General features: G+C 40.9%; 1 protein-coding gene across 2 annotated transcripts; it reads left to right on the top strand.

Annotated features, from left to right (window-relative positions):
* Window positions 1–1,347: 1,347 nt before the first annotated feature.
* On the top strand, window positions 1,348–18,078 carry LOC110045907 (collagen triple helix repeat-containing protein 1-like). Of its 2 annotated transcripts, none has more exons than XM_089295888.1 (3): window positions 1,348–1,595; window positions 16,878–17,150; window positions 17,525–18,078. In XM_089295888.1, the coding sequence occupies exons 1-3, from the start codon at window positions 1,497–1,499 to the stop codon at window positions 17,870–17,872; spliced, it is 720 nt and encodes a 239-aa protein (XP_089152014.1). In that variant the 5' UTR covers window positions 1,348–1,496; the 3' UTR covers window positions 17,873–18,078. The 2 variants fall into 2 exon arrangements, with proteins under 2 accessions (XP_089152014.1, XP_089152013.1); XM_089295887.1 differs by lacking the exon at window positions 1,348–1,595 and adding an exon at window positions 15,024–15,274.
* Window positions 18,079–19,755: the final 1,677 nt, after the last annotated feature.

Genomic DNA, 19,755 nt, shown 5'->3' with positions numbered 1-19,755 from the left:
CAGAATTCGAATTGACTTTTTCTCGATGTTTTTATTTGTAGAGACAATTATTCTTCAAGCTTTGTCAGTTTATTCCAAGATAAAAACATTTTCCAGTTGCCTAGGGGTTAAAGGAACTAGGGCACGAAGCAGGTGTTCAGAGAAGAAACAATAATAGCTCGACCAACGCGGAGAAGTTTCCTCGGGTCTTCCCTTTCTCTTTAGACGTTCATGTAGAAGCGACCTTGTTCCTAGGAAGAGATTTTAATTACAGTAAAAACCGCGTGTAAGAACTTAGTGGTTTAAGAACCTGTTGGCAGAAATTTGCCATTTTAATACCCAGAAATGTGTGAACCCGTTTACCCAAGCAAGATGAAGTATGTTCATATGTGGGTTACAGTTAAACTATGAACGCCTGTTAGAGTGACAACACTACACATACATTCTGTAATCAATTGTGTTAGACAATTAAGTACCAACTTAGCTATAAATTGCCAATAACTACGGCCAAAATACGAAAACCTATTTTGCCAGACTTCAAAAACTATAGGTTCTTACACGCGGGTTTTATTGTACCGTAAGTTGGAAAGATAAGTGACATGTGATTTGTCGGTGCTGTTTTAGTTCCGGAATAACAATTAAGTGGCGATACATTATTGGTTAAAACTAACCGTGTTAAAGTTGTGGCGTCATTAATCGATGGCTTTGGTTTTTCAATGTTATATATCACATGTACAATTAAGCCGAATACCTTTTGTTTTAATGAATAAATTGGTTTCCTTTTTTCCAGAATAAGCTAGAATATATTGGTGTGTATTGCGTTTGGAGTTCTTGCTTTGAATTTTGAATTGTGTTTGCTGACATCACGGTAACTGCTCAATCCGTACGAATATCATTATATCAAGTTATTAACTTCTCAGTCCTTTAACTTCGTGTTTCTCCTTCACAAAGTTATCCTATTTCAAGACATTGAGTTTAGTTTGAAGTTGTCGATTGTACCAGCTAGTAACTATACCTCACCCAAACCAAATAACAAATTTCACCACGCTTCAAAATATCAATCAGACAAATATCCTTCTTCCCTGGCTGGTTTAACATAATTTACATTGCTTCAGGCACTTTGGTTTAGTAGCGTCAAAACATCTTTGTTGCCTCCAGCCGAATGAGTCAAGGAGTTAAATTAAAATTTGACAACTCGTTTAGATAGGCGATTACTAGCTTAATATGAGTTAATGTTCAGCCGAAGAACATATTCCTCCATTTCCAGGGCAGATTCAGGATCAACTCACCTAAATATAAAAAGACTTCCGAATGACTCAGTATTAAACAAAGAAGAAGCTGTCGAGACGTGGCAGATTGACAAGGTGTCGCCTTTGTTTTCACCAGCAAGAAAAATCTCGTCGAATATTAATCCAAAAACTTTGTTCTGTGCGCCTGAAAGTCAGAGTTACCCCAACAGCTGTGTTTCAGTGTTGGGTTTTTTTATTCTCATACGCGATCTCTTAATTTTCCTGGAAATGAAAGCGGCAATTTCTGTTATTTTCGTTCTATTTTGCCTGTTGCTGCCTTCTGAGGGTGGTTCGAATGATGATAAGAATGTTTCCACTTCTACCAAGGTAAGATTTTACTGAGGTAAGTAGTGATCGTTGCTTGTTAGCGCAAGGCAGTTAACATCATTTTGAAGTTCTCCGGAATATGAAAGAAAGTTTTCTTATTCCTGACAACGTGTGGATTTTTCAATCAATTCTAAGCGGAGCCTAAACTGCTAAATTATTTCAAACATTTTCGCTGTCAGCCACTCTCAACTACCAAATAACAACGGGCTGGATCTTGCGATAAATCAAACCATGCACTCAAAATATAACAACAGAATTCTCATGGTCAGTTCGGTTCTAAACAGTAACATTTAAAAGTATATTATAATTCAAATGCTCACATCGTTTTAAAGATACTTAATCAATGTTACTGTAGGTTTAATTGGGAAGGGATCGCAACTAAATGAATGCTTAACAATATTTACTTGCGCATGTAAATCAATTAAGAAAGCGCCCTAAGGAAACTTTCTTTTAACTCAGCTTATTTCTTTGCGCTGCCAGTGTGGCAAATGTATTTGGTGTACTTGCTTGAATGATCGTAGTTGGGATTATGAGAAAAAATAACGCATAGAAAGGAACTACGAAATCTTTATCTGAGCGCAGTGGTAAAGAGCATTGCTGTGTTACGCAGGTGATTAAAACTAAAAGAAAATAATACAGTTACACCCTGATCAACGAACTGGTTTGCATTTACGTCTTACTCATCTGTACCAAGAGGAAAGTATGAATTCCTGAGCAAGAATTTAGGATCACGTGAAAAGGGAAGCTTTAAATATTTATGTTGACATACATGTATGATTTACATGACAATGCAGATCATTTTGGTGATATAACAACCAAGAACTAAACCTCACAACATTCTATGTTTCATTTTAGTTTGTTTTACTTTTTTAATATGCTGCGAACATTAAATTTACTTCATCGGTTATTTCCCAAATTGCTTTATATAGCTTTTATCAATATAAATTAACCTAAACTTCAGAAGACCTAGACCACAATGTTTTTTTTCAATTAGTCCAAATGCAGAGGATGCAGTTCTTGCGATAATGGTCAAAATGGACATAACGGGTTACCAGGCCGCGACGGTCGAGATGGAGCAAAAGGCGAAACTGTTGTTGTTGTTGTTTTTGTTGTAACTTTTCGTTTATTTTTCCGACCCGTTTCGTCTCTGTCTGAGATTTCTTCAGGGAATGATTACAACTAACATTGAACATATATAGCACATTAGCTTGGCTTACTTTAATTAACTTCCCATGGAAGTGAATGATTACTGAAACATGTTGTAAACCATGTTGTAAACCATGTTGTAAACGGACGTTACAAACTGAAACGCGTTAACGTATATGTTCTTGCGTGTTGTTTTTTAATTTATTTTTTTTTGGGGGGGGGGGGGACATACGATTAGCGCTAATCGTATGGCTTCTGTTCGTGAGCGGTAAACGGAACGGTACTCGACCAAAACACTTCAAAATCGGTAAAACAGTTAACTCTAAACGGCACAAAACTCTCTAAAAAGCACAACAAATGCTCACGCGAAACTGTCTAAAACTCTGCCGATAAACGTCCACGCAACTTAAATTCGTACGCGCAATACACGTACGCGTAACTTAAATTCAACATGTTTCCGTGCGCGCGCGCTATTCGCACGTCACGCCACTTCGGAACTATCTTCTTAACATTTTCCCCCTCCCCACACTGGGAGGTAGTCCTACTGTGTCTCTAAATAACTGATTGTCAATTAATTCCAAACGGAATCAGTTTCGTAATCGGTCTCACGACAGTCTTGACGCCACATACAACTTTAGCTACACGGGTGTGGCCGTCTCGTCCAGGATACACTTCAATAACTCGCCCTAATGGCCAACGTCCTCTTGGAGAATCGGGCTGAATCACGAGAACTACATCATCAACTTTTAGATCTCGGTTTTCTGATGTCCACTTTGGTCGGCTGTTAAGGGCAGGAACACATTCTTTTAGCCATCTTCTCCACACTTGTGAAATAATGTCCTGAACCTTTCGCCATCGTTGACGCCGATGAAAAGTAGCGATTTCAACAGACTCAGGCGCGAACTGTCCTCCCATTTGGCCATGCAAGAAATGGTTAGGGGTCAATGGAATACTGTCTCGTGGATCCGAGCTCTAATAAGTCAACGGACGGGAATAAAGAAGAGACTCCACCCCGGCAAACACTGTGATCAGCTCCTCATCAGTCACATCTCGGTCTCGTACAACGTGGGCTCCTCCAAAATGTGGAGCAGCTGGTGGGTTGAATCTCCATGTTACTCCAAGCTTGGCTGTCTTGCTCTCAAGTTTCTGTCTAACTGGCTGACTAGTTTCTTTAACTCGCCCACTGCACCTACGAAATTCGTGCCTCTGTCACTTATCACCTTCTTAGGAACTCCACCACGACTGGTAAAACGAGTGAAGGCGTTTAAGAACGTGTCGGTACTCTAGTCCCCCGGCCTGCCATCTCTAAATGCACTGCTCGTGTTTCCAAGCAAGTAAACAGGCACAGCCACCTTTTCTGTCGAGGTTTTCTGCGTCCTTGAACGGTATACAGAGGACCTGCAAAATCCACAGCTGTTTGGCCGAAGGGCCGGAAAGTAAAACGTAGCCTTGTCTTCGGGAGTGGCGCCATAATCTGAAAAGCTGGTTTGTTCCTTCTTTTCTTGCATTCATTACATTCATGGTCCCACTCACGGAACTCCTCTCGTGCGGCGACGATCCAAAATCTCTCACTCAACTGGCAAAGAATGAAGTTTACTCTAGCGGCATGATTTGCTATCTCATGGTAATCCTTCACAATCAGTTTTGTCACCCAGTGTCCGCGAGGCAGAATGATTGGACATCTGGTGTCGCAGGGATGGAACTCTGCGAACTTCAAACGCCTGTCATACCGGATGACGCCGTCTTCGTCTATGCATGGATTAAGCTTGATCAACGGGCTTTTCTGTGGTATCGGCTTACCCAAGCTCAAAGCTACGTACTCGTCACGGAATACTTCGCGCTGTGCAAAGCTCGCTATCTCCTCTTCAGCGTCCTTTATTTCTTCGGGCACAATTCGATGCCTGGCTTTCTGTGGACTCTACTGCGCAGGTTGTGCAGCACTCTTCTCACTCTTGCGCGTACTCGAACCAAACGTGTCCAGCTAGAGAACCTCTTCGGATCAAGTCTCCACACTTCACAAGTGTTGTTATGTTTCGGTGCAGCTTCTTTCTGAAGGCTATACGTCACAAAGGTCTCTGGCATTTCGCTAGGTCTGTTCGGGACTAGCATCTTTGACCACTCACTGGAATCCTTTGTTTACCAGTATGGGCCATTCCATCACAAGGAACACCCGGCTAGTCCTGAAGGGGCTGCACCTCTTGTGCACAAATCGGCTGGACTCTCCTTGGTAGAGACATGCTGCCACTGTGACGGTTCGGTGCGGTTCGTCACGCTCTGCATTGGTACTTCCAGGACTGTCACCAAGGACAGTGTTAAGGGCAGGCCAAGAATCGCGCCCATGGGTTCAAGTCTAGGGACTATCATCGGAGCAACGATGCTACTTTGCTCTTGGCTGCTATAAGGCGACCAGTGACTGCATCGTTATTATATTTGCACCGGATATAAACAACTGCACCATAAACTTGCTGCGAGGCGTCAACAAATGTCACAAACACTACACGGCTGAACTCGAATACGTCTGGCTCTCAGCTGGGGTCCAGGTCTCTCCATAACAGTCGGAAATGGGAACGGTCCTGCTCCTCAATCTCTATCTGGAGATATGTTTCCTTTATGTCGCAAGCGATTCCAACAGGCTTTCGACGGAAACGGACAAAGACATTAAAAAGATCTTGCTCTAGTTTTGGTCCAGCGTAGATCATGTCATTCAGGGAAATGCCATTGCATTTAGCGGCACAGTCAAACGCCGGGGGGGGGGGAGGCACTGCCCTATATGGGCTATATAGGTATGTGCCACTGTGGAGGGTATGGCTTTCAAGCAGTTTACTCTAGGATAGGGTATATAAATCAGAGCGTTTGGGTGTAGAATAGGGTATAATTTTTCACAAAACTGACTAGCTGGTTGAAGATTTTATCTAGACTAAGGAAACCAGGAATTGCCACTCAAAAATATAAAAAAATCAAATCGGCAAGTTTAAATCTACGCAAATCAACCTTAACAGTGTCGATAGATAAGGAGATTCGGGGAGTTTACTCTAGTATAGGGAGGCGCGGTGGCCTCATGGTTAGTGCGCTCGTCTCCGGATCGAGCGGTCCGGGTTCGAGCCCTGGCCGGGGACATTGTGTTGTGTTCTTGGGCAAGACACTTCACTCTCACAGTGCCTCTCTCCACCCAGGTGTATAAATGGGTACCGGCAAACTTAATGCTGGGGGTAACCCTGCGATGGACTAGCATCCCATACAGGGAGGAGTAGAAATACTCCTAGTCGCTTCATGCTACAGAAACCGGGATAAGCTCCGGCCTGATGGGCCACTTGGCTCGTAAGCAGACTTTACCTTACTCTAGTATAGGGTAGTAAAATTCAGCTGAACTAGCCCTGGTATAGGCTAAGGGTTCCAGGGTCCCAGCGGCACATCCCCACCCAGAAATTCCCAAAGAGTCCCCCCCCCGGAAGTCAAACGCAATTCGTATTTTTCGTCGTCGTTTTATCCATCCTCACGGCCGGGAAATGTAGCAAATACCATACGTTGTTTGGCAGCTGCTCGTCCAAAGAAACCTTTCGTAGATATCCCTTTTCAACATACGCCTGGATAGTTGCTTTATAATCTTCGGCGACACGGCCGTCTTTCTTTAAGTTTCTCTCGTTGCTTCTGAGGCGGGACAGTGCCATCGGCTTAGTGTCAGGGAGCTCGGGTTTCTCGTCTTTCCAGGGGACGGCGACGCGATATCTTCCTTTTTCATACTTGAGAGAATCGTTCACCTTATTTGGGGCAAGTCATTCTTCCTCGGTGAGTACGAGTGTGTCAATACGTTCTGTGCGAGACTTCTCGATTTCCCAGAATCTCTTAAGGCTGTTATCGACATCGCAACAAGATTCTCTTCCGTCGCTCCATACAGGTTCTTTTGTAAACAAGACAGGAATGACGTGAGATCCGTTCTAGCGGATTCGTTTTCGTCAGGCGCACCAATGCAACTCCACCCAAGTGGTCCAAGGCGGGCGATGGGTCCAGCACTTTTCCCTCAGAGATAACATGAGAATAGTGAAGTTCAGCGTTATCAATGCCAACCAAAAGATCGACAATTCCATTGTTTGCGGGCTTGGCAAGGCTGCACTGGGTCAGGTGAGACCATTTACTCTGATGTTTGGTCCAATTCACAACTCTGTATTTGCCTGTGACTTTCTGCGGACACGTTTTCACGCTGATTTCTTTTGAGAACTTCCCATCAACGCTTTCAATTTCAATCTTTAACGGCATGGGTCGAAAAGTTTCTACTTTATCATTGAGAACATGAACTTGAACTTTCTGGAAAGGTTCCTGCGTTCCCAGTACCCCAGCAACTTCTTCGTTTAGGAAAGTTTCGTTCGATACGTCATCGAGGATAGCATTTATTTTCACTTTTCTACCTTCATTCATACAGGGACAGTTCGTAACGAATATGATTCAGTCAGTGTTTCGACATTACAGGTGGTCGTGGTCAAAACGGGCACCCCCTCCCACGGAACGACTGGACTTCTTTCTTCGTCAACACGGGGCAACGTGGTCCGGTGTCCGACAACTTTTCAAGTCCATGGAGAAGGCGGTGATCATTTCGAGGGCAACCATCTATTCCACATATGCGGGCTTTTCTGCAATCTTTCCTCCTATGGTCCACGGCTAGGCAGCGAAAACAAAGCTAGAGCTTCCTTTCTTTAGCGAACTGCCAGCGGTCATCCACTCCTTTGTCGTAGAACTGCTTGCAGAACCACACTCCATGATAGAGACTCTGACAGAGAGAACAGGGATACCGCATTTTTCTTATTCCATTCCCGATTATAGCAGCATGGAAATTTCGCATTCTATCAAGATCCGGGTACTTTGCAATTGGTGCTCAGTCTTGGCGGTCTTATGTGCTCCAAAGTCTTCGGTTCAACCCCCTTCGCGATTTCCGCCGCTTCAACTCGGAATCTAACCTCGTCCTTCAGCCAGTCTCTGAAAGCTGTGATTGAATTTTCTCTTGCGCGTTCGTTTAACCAGCGGCTGTAATTCTCTAGCTTATGATCAGGCAACTTCTTTACCAGTAGGCTATGAAGAGTTCCATCTCCTAGCTCTACGTCTTTTCCTTCCGCCTGTAGCTTCACCACCGTAATTCGCACAAGGTCTGCTAACTTCTCCAGAGCGTGAATATCGTTACTTCTAATTTATGGCATCTGTTCTAATTGATCCATGTTGGCTCGCAGAAGTCGGCGCGCGCCACCACATTTCGTTTTTAATATTTCTTTGGCCTCTTCGTATTCTAGAGTTGAGACTCCGAGACCGGGGAAGGCTTCCAACGCATTCCCTGTGAGGCATTGTCGCAGTCTTGCCACTTTTAAATTCGCCGGCTCCGCTGATTCGTCTACTGGACTTCTGAAGAGGGCCCAAAACTCTTCAAACTTTTGTTTGTCACCATTGAACGGAGGGACCTTCAACGGCTTCAAAAATCGGCCTCGGTCATCGTGATTTCCGTGACTCTCGTTCAGCTGATACTGCTGGGCAGGCTGCTGGTCGTAGCTGTCCATCATGTTCACGCTTATCTGCCTGCTTGTATTTACGGTTTTGCGCGCGCGAGTTTTTATTACAGTTTGCCCCGCTTCAATCGCTCCCTGTACTTCTTTTTCGATAGTTTCCGACTCTACAATGGCTTCGTTTTTTCCAGATTCATCTCCGACCTCGACATAGAACACAGTCAGTTCCTCCAAAGTTTCCTATGCATTTTCCAGGGCTGTCCAAAGCTGCTCAATCACACTTTCGATGACCGGTAACTCGGAATCTTTGAGACAAACTCTTTCCAGTTCATGTCGGAGTTTCGTGCAGTTTTGTTTTTTTCGGTACGCTTTCGCTTCTTTATCTGTAGTAACTGAATGTCCGTTTCCTTCTTTTCCTCGACTCCACTTTGTCCTGTTTGCTCGGCGTTTTCCTCGGTAAATTCGGTAACAGCGGTATCAACGGTATCGGAGGCCATAACCGCACAACTTAAAACTCAAAACTCAAAATACGAAACGACACTCCAGCGCAAACACCAGTTCATACCTTTCTCCCGTCGTGGTCGCCAGAAAATGTTCGTGAACGGTAAACGGAACGGTACTCGACCAAAACACTTCAAAATCGGTAAAACGGTAAACTCTAAACGGCACAAAACTCTCTAAAGAGCACAACAACTGCGCATGCTCACTCGAACTTGTCTAAAACTCTACGCAACTTAAGGTGGCTTACTACAGTTTTGATGGATAATACCAGCCCAACTTCTAACTCTTTTGAAAAATGTTCCAAGATGTCTTTCCTTTCTCTATTTACTGTTTGCTTAAGTCTTTACCATTCTAGGTGAAACTTGAACTATTTAAACGTCGACAAATGGCCAAAATAAATGATCAAGTACCTAAGGAGAGACTGGGCACTAGTAGGTTAAATGGCGTTTTTCTCAAAATCAACCCGTATGACCCCACCTCAAAATTTCAGGAATAAGAAATTTGCTCTGATCTAACATTAATGTAAAGTAAAATAAAAATCTGTGAGACAGGTTTTTCGCAAATTAAGAAAATGTGAAATCAAAAATGGCTCAAAATCTGTCTCTAAGATTTTTGTTTAAATTTTAGCTCTAAACGCTATTCACCCCTAAAAATCAACTGTGAAAATTTCATCATGGGTTGTACGGTAGGTTTTGGAACAATCCTCGATCAAAGACTGGCTTTTACAATCTTGGACGAGAATTGAACTGCGCATGCTCTTTACTTATGCGAGCGCTCATGTGACGCCATGTATCGCGCGCGAGAAAGCAAAAGTAAATTAAAGCTCCTTTACCGGTTGTTTATGGACTTCTTCTGTCATATTTCATCGGCCCTAAGCTTAAACACATGTTTGAAAGCAGTTTGAAGCTATCGCTACGTATTCCGAAGTAATTTAACGCCCCCCTCCCCCCCCCCCCCCCCTTTAATGCCTTTCAAATCCTTAAGTTATTTCGTTTTTCTTAGGTTTACTTGCGTCATTTTTGCACGCGCGACTAATACTAACGTCTGGCAGGCAATCGTAGCGCGCGCTACTGAGTCTTAGAAAAACTGTAACAAGCCACCTTCATGCGCGGGTTAACATGAAGGCCATATTTTTGCTGGGTATTACGGTTTGAATGCAAATATCTCGTTCACGTTTCAAGCAGTGAAAAATCTCTCTGCTCATTTCACATAGCTACGTTTTGGGCTGTTTTGTCGTGATTTTTGGGTATATTTGGGGATAAATAGTTTTTCTCAAAGGATTAGTAAAATTTATGGAAGTAGGAAATTTTGAAGATTTGATGTTGTTTTAAAACTAGAATTTGAAGTTAGAAATTGGTACACGTACACCAAACAGTTGTCCACCAACCCGAGGTGCCCTTTTGGGGGCAATCAACTGTCTGGTGGTGTTCCAAACCTCTTTTTATGCTTTTAATCCCTCTTTAAACTTCCTAAAATTCACTTAAATTCATGTTTACCCCCGCCTTAAGGTGGCTCCCTATAGTTTTACGATCGCACGAGCGCTGAGGAAGTAATCTGCGCGCGCTCAAAGGAAAATGTCAGTGTTTTTCGATATTGCATTACGTCAACACATAGTTAGTGCGGGGACTAAGTATGGTCAACATGAGCACAAAAAGCAAAACTAACAGTGAATTTTCTCCCGTTTCTTTCGGTCAAATTCCATAAAATTTGGCAGATTGGTAGTAAATATTTTACTTTAGTCGGAGCTCGTTTCTCAGGGAAATCTATAAGACCAGATTTTTTGCAGCGGTAAAAGAAATAAATTTGAAAATATCGAAAAAACTGCCCTCAGAAACCCTACTTTATTCGTGTTTAAAATTCGTATCCCGCTGGAAGCGATGTGATGTGAACATTTTAGAAGATTTCACCGACGGAAATTCATGAAAATCACAAATAAAGCCATAAAAACTAAATCCCAAGATTTTAACAGAGACGATAGCAAAACACTATTTAATCATTGCTTATTACATGTAATAAGTTTGAGAGGACTACAATCTCCGACAAAAGTCTTCGCACACCTTGCCACTTTTGCAATATCTGTCAGGGCAATTTATCAGTTCGTCCCCTTCCCCCCAATTCAATGTTGTTTATCGTGATGAGGTCGTCATTTCCCGCTTACAACATTGTCGGGGGGGAAGGGGGTTCCCTATTCTAATGATGTCATTAGGTGTTGTCCCCAAAATACCTTGTCAACGCATTTTCTTGTCATCTGATCCAGGTGTGCCAAGGACTTTTGTCGAGGATTGTATTTGCGTGACTAGAAGAGACTATGGTATGTTCAGCGGGAAAATCCGAAAGAGACCTTCGTGTTTTGTTTTAATTTCTGATGGCAGTGCCTTTGGCAGTACAAATAAATGTTTTAGGCTCTTCAATTTCTCCCGTTTTATGATTTTGCATGTTTTGGGAAAGCATATTGTCAAGGCGCATTGATGCTGTCTTAGCTTCCGAAGAGGGTCGATCAAAATGTTAAACGAGACAGGCATTATTCTTTGTAAGTTCAGTTTTTTTACCGTGCCATAAACCCGATCGCAGATAAAAAAGTAGAGTGACCTCCCAGCAAAGGGATGCCATTTATTTTGAAAATAGCAATAGGTAATACTTGTTAGAAAACTTGAAGAAAGTATCAGAACCAAACCGGAAGTGTCCTTGCAATGTCACATTTCTCGCAAGCGCCAGCAGAACTTTTCGTGTATTTCGAGCTATCTGCCTCATTAAATTAACTTTAAAATAGTCTACATGTTATTTAAAAAATTATGAACACTTCAGAATGCCAAATTACCCTATATTTAATAGCTTTTCAACAGTACTCATCGGCAAGTAAGAGAAAGATTCATTATGAATCAATTACTTTCCCAATTATTGCCGAGTACTGTTGAAACACCCCTAAAACCTTTACAGTTTGGCTTAAATCCACTTCATAACATTAAAGATCACTGTTTCAAACCTATATGTACAGTTTTCTAGGAAACATGATTGAGAATACGACCAAACAGTCATTATTATCGGCCGAGTACTGTGCATGAGTAGTGTTTACACAAAAAGCAGTATTAGCTTCCGGTTTTACGGAAAATGACTTGTCGTCCAAAACGAATTTTGCGAAGCGATGTCAACATGAAATATGTGTTACGGGATGAACAAGTCTTTAACTTTCGGTTTCTAAAGAAGCAGCCGAGGAAGACGACGCCATTGTTGGTTAACAGCCACAAAGGTGGGCTCTCTCTAACAAAAAAAAACTAAGCATAAACGAACCCGAGAAAATACGCAACAACTACCTAAGTCTACAAGTATTTATTATAACAATTACACTAAAAATAACATTATACTTTAAATAGGGTAACTAACAATAATGATAAGCTAAATAATTAACCTTAATTTATTTACAAGAATATAATAAACAAGCTAAATACTTCAGTACACTTAATCTATTTACAAGAATATTCCTTAAAAAAAATAGGCGTTTCCGTAGTTCAGTTCAGTTCACCTTGCGTCTGAAGTCCTTGTCCATGAACTTGACCCCAACAACGTTCCACCAACATATGACACACACAACGAACCAATTCAAACTCCTGTTTATTACTCACATCTTTCAACTTACTTCTTCCGATTACGTCTTCACTCAGTCCGGTATATTTCAACTTGACTTCTCCGATTTACTCCAGCTGTCCGGTTTACAACGGCCGACTTGGGCAGAACTTTACGCTTGTCCTTCGATTGCTTCGACCAGCTATTTAGCACTCACGTTCCCCGGCAAATGGCTCTTTGCCGTGAATTTAGGAATGGTTTACTGATGGCTTCTCAGTAATGAAAATGTGCTTCCGGACGTGTTCCTGCCACTTTCTAGCCTCGCTCGTAACTACACTTGAACCTGCTTCTTCTACACACAGAAAAACCTCTCAACACGTATCACCCCAAAAAACCCTAAATATGCAAACGCAAGGTGTTACAATCAAAGAAAGGAAGAGAAAACTATTGGTTAAGGACTAATTACAAAAGTATTGAACAGAACTGGTTACGTAATGAAAGAATACAAATCACACAATCGAGTGTTACGGAATAAATATGATTCTAAACAAGCTGTTCCTATGGGATGTAATTAAGCATTCCATGACACGTTTTCAAGTTTTTGCGGCAAAACGCAGCGCACTTTTTTAGATTTTTTTTTTTTTTTTTTTTTTTTCATGTTCCTTGTTTTAACCCAGTGCTTCAAATTCTTAGAAAACTGTTTTCATCTCAATACGGTAGTTCAGATAAATACAATTTTACATTTACGCTTCTGAAAAAGATATGAGATGCAATCTAAGCTTTTCCGACTGAAATATTTTAATGTAATTGCTTTGATGACGATCAACCACCCCTCCCCTCCCTCTATGATGCTTTCATACTAGCCTTGTAGCTTCCCCCTTATTGCCAACATCATCCCCAGTCATTCTGAAGAGTTAACTAACTAGACGAACTATTACAATCGTTTAAAGCAGCAAAATTCACTTATATTATAGAGTTAGAGAATCGCAAGTTCCTCTGTATAACAGTTTCCACCAAAATACAATCTCCGACAAAAGTCTTCGCACACCTTGCCACTTTTGCAATATCTGTCAGGGCAATTTATCAGTTCGTCCCCTTCCCCCCAATTCAATGTTGTTTATCGTGATGAGGTCGTCATTTCCCGCTTACAACATTGTCGGGGGGGAAGGGGGTTCCCTATTCTAATGATGTCATTAGATGTTGTCCCCAAAATGCCTTGTCAACGCATTTTCGTGTCATCTGATCCAGGTGTGCCAAGGACTTTTGTCGAGGATTGTAGGTGTGAAAGCGAATGCAAAAACAGCATTCAAAACATAACACTTGCGCGCGCAACGCCATAAATGATTACCGTATGGAGCCACCTTAAATTTGTACGCGCAATAAACGTACGCGTAACTTAAATTCAAAATGTTTCCGTGCGTGCGCGCTATTCGCGCGTCACGCCACTTCGGAGTTGTCTTCTTAAAAGCCCCCAAAATGTAAACAACACGCAATAACATATGCATTAAGGAGTTTCACTTGTAACGTCCGTTGTAACTTCCTGAAGAAGTCTCAGATAGAGAGGAAACGCGTCGGAAAAATAAACGAAAAGTTACACTAGTTTATTGCAGAACAGCCACTTTGACAATGTAATGACGCAATTTATCATCAATAAGAGGACAGACGCATAAAAAAAACTGACTTCAATTTGTTAAACAGATTTGGATTATTTACAATGATTTCCACTCAAGTATCCGCTTTTTTGAAGCCTTACCATTCAGTCCGTTCCGAAATGTAGCGGAAAAAGTTACGAGCAACTCGGTTCATTCATACAAGCCGCTTTAGAGCAAGAATTATAGCTTAGTATATGAAACATATCCTGTGAATAACTCGGTATCAAAATTCTGTTGCTATACTGACCATTACCCACTTCAGGTCACTTTATTTACACAGATTTACATTGCGTTATTCCCTTTCAGACACTTGTCACAAACAAAACGAGTTTAATTAAGTTGAGATTAAACAAACATTATATGCAACACATATAATGTAATTTTATATCGAGCCATTTTCTTGGCTCATTGTAATGCGTGTCGCAGTTTTCAAGGTGGAGCAGGGAAAGACATATCGCTTAGGAGTCACCAATTAGAGACAGGTAGGCTGGCTCTAGGTTACTATTTACTTTGCCTGCACTGCTATTTTCGGCCTCTTTACCATTCAGCAGCAGCTCTACCTTTATCTTAACTTTAAAGTTTCCCTCCGCCTCCCCAACTCCAGCCATGTCTCTTCTAATTCGATTTTCCATGTTGTTTTTTTCCATGCCCCACCTTTGCTGAAGATACCATCGAATACTTTTTCTTAAGCTTATTTGAGACAAATAAACGTCACGCAAGTGGCCATATTTACGCCAGTACCGTGAGTGAATGTGAATTGTTTATCGAACTTCTTAATCACGCTTCAGCAAACGAGCGCGTCGAGAGCAGTCCCCAACCCCACCGCAGAGTACAATGGAACGAGATAAAAACAGAATTTTTTCGACTGTGTTTAAATTCGACAAACAATACTTTTAATGCATCGTCAATTATAGTGAGTATAAGCCAAGAAAGCAATAAACGGTAACAGACTAATCGACTCCTCGACGTACAAACTCTGTTAATCTGTGACACTAATTGCTTCAGACAGTTCTGTCAGATGTGGAAATGACTTGGTCTCTATGTTTTTTTTTCTGCGGAGAGACAATTATTCGTCAACTCTTGACAGTTTATTCGAACATGAAAAATTTTCCAATGGCCATTAAACTAACGAAGAAGCTCTGTCTTCCTCGAAATTTTTTGGCTCAGGGTTCAGTCGTCACAGACTTTCAAGACGTCGAATAACGTTAAACTTGTGTAAAATTGAAGAAATCGCGGCATGTTCAGAAAATCCACTGCTGTACCGTTGTTGCTGTGGTTGTTGGTTGCCCAGTTCCTCTTTCAGATTGAAGGAAATAGCACCATTCCCTTGCCCAAGGTAAGATTTCACATATAAAGAGCGAGTGAAACCTTGGCTTCTTCATCTGATCTCACCGCTTGTCTTTCCCACCCGCGCTAGTCGCGTGCTCGCTTAGTATTGGAAAAATATAAATTAGGGAATTCACGAAATTTGTTTGATTTGATCTTTTTGCAAGTCAAATTTTGCGCTATTGTAGGGTGAAAATAAAAACTGTGATAGTTACTTTGCTATTAGCAAAGCTACAATCCTCAAACACAGTGTCAAATCATGAAGAAAGCACCATCTTAGTTTTAGTTTCGTCTACAAAAATACACTAATAGCGACTTCCAAAACCCTCGTGAATTTCAAACGAACGAATGCTTAAATCAAATTTTCAACATGTTTTACATGACAAGTCGGTTATATACTGCACTACCCAAATCAAGTTAAATCTATTAAAACAATAACATGAAATAGCGAACTACTCTCAGCGCAATAATAAAGATAAAAAGTGAAATATTTCGTTCAAGTCAACTGAACTTCATCAGCGACAATAAAAACTGTCAATGATAAAAAAGGAAAACCACGTATTTTTATTATAGCCAAATCTAGTTATAGTCGCGATTAATTTTTCAAGGGTCAGTTGTCATGGCTCGTACGATACGATATAACACCGTTGTTGTTTTTATTTCTGAATTAAGTCGCTCAATAATCAAATACAAGAGCGAAGTTCTAATAATCCGCTTTGTCAACCGGCTGAACGTAGTTAACAGACAACAAATGTGACAATCAAAAAGTGCTTTTTAGTTACTCATTAGGCTATAGCGGAAAGAAGTTTGACGAACTGTACACCCGAGTTACACGTTCTTTCTTTTTGAAGCTGTTTTTCCTAACATGATTTCAATGTCCTTTTTCTATAAACAATAGACTTTGTGCATCCCACATAACATACGTATCTATCGAGTTCATGGGATGACGCTAATTCAGCCAATTTCAATAGTTTGTCATAAGCAATTTTTTCAACCAAATCTCTGCAATTTGAAGCGAGTTACTGGAAACTGTAACGATGTCCGTCTAAAGTCTTAGTTAGCAACCTTCGAGAGGCCTAAAGGAAAAAAAGGTATTATGTGTTGCTCAGTAGTGTGTAAACATCTTGCAAGAAAAATTTCGTCTTACCTGTCACTCACTTTAGGGCCCGTTTGATGGACATCCAAAACGGAAAACGGAAGTTTATTGAGTGTAGAGAAAACATTGAGTTTTTGATTGCTTAAACTGAATAATTATTCTGACTGCGGAAATACAAAGCTACAAAATATAACTTTTCCACAGATTTTTCCTTTGAGATCAAAACGGTTTTTTGATGATCTTGAAGTAAGGATCACTCATGGTTAGTGAAAGCAAATAATTTTTTCATGTAGGAAAACTTGAACTCCGTTTTCAAGGTCTGCAGTTTTTTTTAACTCGTGATCAATATGGTTACATTACATCAATAGTCTTGAGTATCTTCAGTATTCAGGTTTTGCTATGACAGAAGGATACTATCGTGCTTTTACCAAGTAAATTGGCACGTTTGGCAATTTTGTCTCAGTTTAAAGGAAACACTGAAATCACTCAGATATTAAAATATACTTTTTTTTTCAAGTCGATGTGCAGAGGATGTGCTTCATGTAGCAATGGTTTGAATGGTCATAACGGGTTACCAGGCCGCGATGGTCGAGATGGAGCAAAAGGCGAAAAGGGCGTGGCTGGCCCTTCTGGATCACGTGGTGTAAAAGGGGAAAGGGGTGTAGCTGGTCCGTCTGGATCACGTGGCCTAAAAGGGGACGTCGGACCAAAGGGCTCGGACGCTGACCACAGAAACTGGAAACAGTGTGCGTGGAAGGGTGGAGACAGCCGTGACATTGGTCTTGTCAAGGTAGGCATTAATATAGTACAAATCTGTAAGCAAAGTTTCATTTCTGTATGTCAGGAGCCCACGACTCTGTCTAAGTTAATTTTCTCTGTTAAACAAGGCTATTCGCAGCTTATTTAGTTTTATTTTAAGAACTCTGAATTTTAAGATTTTGCTAGCTAAGGGTTTTTTATCAATGACTGGAAATGCAACTTACTTTGAAAAGAGCAGAACAAACAAAATAATTGAAGTTAAGATTCTATTTTTCTTTGGATTAGACTACCAGTCCTGTTATTATATCAGTTTCACATATCGTGAATGAAAAACTTACTTACTACTATTAGTTTTAAGCTTTTTTTTTAAACTCGCCTCCTGTGATGGCTTATTTTTCTTTTTAGGATTGCATCTTCACCAAGAAGAAGGATAACACCGCTCTCCGCGTTGTTTTTCAAGGCAACCTCTACGTGGGAGGGTGTAACGCCTGCTGTAAGCGATGGTTCATCACCTTTAACGGCGCTGAGTGTAGCGGTCCTCTTCCCATTGACGCAGTGAACTTCATCAGACACAGTAACCAAAACAATCACAGGCACGGAGCAATAGAAGGCTACTGTAACAACATTCACAAGGGCACAATCCGCGTTGGGATCAACATTGGAAACTGCGCTGGATATGGAAACTTTAAGGGCCATACAGGCTGGAGTTCTATGTCCCGCTTGATCATTGAGGAAGTCCCGCCGTCTCAGTAAATTGTTGTCTATTCGTACCAAAAACGCTGACAGTAGCAATGGTTTTGGGAATGGCCTGGGGTGCTATGTTTTTTACTTTTGCTTGGCTTTTGTTAACGCAATCTGTACTCCAAAAGTTAATAAAGGGCTTAAAATTTTAATTTTTTATTTGATTTCATTGTTGTAACAGTTACTGGTTATCTTCAATAAAACTATTATACAATGCACTCGATTTCTGATTGTCCATGATGTATAGTGATCACTTTTCTTAAGCAGTATACAGGGCGGGAGAGGGCGATTACTTTCCTGCTAGGAAATTGTATTCCATGTTGATAGAAAGGAACCTTCATCAAATTTCCATAAGACTACGAGGACTTTCAAGTGGAGTCGCTACAAAAACAGAGCTGCTTCTAGATGGCTCGATCGGATTTTTGAGTGATGATACAGTTTAACTTCGAGTGACTAGCTAGAACACCACCATTATCAATCCAACAGAAAACTGAACATTACTGGTGTGCCAGAGAAAGATGAAAGTTTCAAATGAAGTACGTTTTATCAAGATCTGAGTTACCATATTAATATCATGACGTCATACCCCGTTAACGTATAATTTTGGATATACGACGTCGTGATCTACGACCTAACATAGTTGTCTTAACGATGGCAAAATATTAGAAAAAAATTACGGAAGCGTTTTAGAGAAAATATCGGGTGAAGTTTCAAGGTATCAAGATACAACAACAAAAAGCTGTTTTAAAATTTTACTCTAGGTTATGACCGCAATACTTGATTAAATCATACTTTGGTCTTAAATGTTCGTGTAACATCTTATTAACTGGAGTGAAAATGTCAGGGAAATCGCTCTGTTTGATTTTGAGGAAGATCGGCTTCAATGTCAACTGGTGTGGGGTGTTTCTTTACTTTCTATCAAAAATTGACCCTGCAATTATTCCTAGTAAATTATGCGTGAATTGAAAAACACTTCATGAATTATTTTTTAACTTGGCACCCAATGAGATCAATTAATATTCAACGTAATCACTGGGTTTCAAATTTATTGAAGCACTTTTTCTGCGCCAACAAAGAAGAATATTTCGCTGATTTTCACTTATGTTGTTATGTTATGTTTTTTCACTTATCTTTTGTCTCGGATCACCATGTTATTGTACATTTCTGTGCTTTACGAATTCATAAAACGTGTGATTAATTGCTTTGCGAAGATTTTCTGGAAGTATGCTAAAATCTGCCAACCCTACAGAGTTATGTTTAGCATGGCGATTTTCTGCTTGCTCTCACCGCTTACCCTCGTCATGTTAACGCTGCCTTAAGTGAAAGAGTGACAACTATTTCATTGTTATTGTAGTGCTAGCTCCACAACATTTAGCATGAGTGAAAATCGGAGCAACATTTAATCCTAGTCCTAAAAGAATTATTTCTGTTAGAACTATAAAGTCACCCATCTGTTGACTTTTGAACTGATTTAACGTAATATGATGGTTTATATGTCTGCAGGCAAGACTCAAGGCCCAAGACGAAATTTACAGGAAAACAAAGTGCACTGCAAAAGGGACACGCAACACAGTTTTGACGTGACTTCGTAAAATCAAAGCACTACTGAATCCCTCATACTTGTTCTCTAAAATATAGAGTGATTATTAATAATGTATTTTGCATCCTTACCCGTCAATCAAGTCCAAAATATAGTGAAAAATGTTCACGCGTCCAAGCCGTTTTATAGAAAGAATTTTAGTTTAGTAAACATTCTCGTCCCCCAGAGGCCGCGCTCCTTTTGGTCAGCACCAAGAATCGCGACCTCTGGTCGGAACCAATTTTCTGAGCATTTTCTGTGTTGGTTCTGGAGGCGTTGATGGTTATACAGGCAGGAATTCAGTGTCCCGCTTAAT

The sequence above is a fragment of the Orbicella faveolata genome, unplaced genomic scaffold, assembly GCF_042242905.1.
Source record: "Orbicella faveolata isolate gen_17 unplaced genomic scaffold, um_ofav_v1 contig_26, whole genome shotgun sequence".
NCBI classification, from domain to species: domain Eukaryota; kingdom Metazoa; phylum Cnidaria; class Anthozoa; order Scleractinia; family Merulinidae; genus Orbicella; species Orbicella faveolata.
Note: the sequence above shows the minus strand (reverse complement) of the source record. Positions and strands in the feature narration are given on the sequence as shown.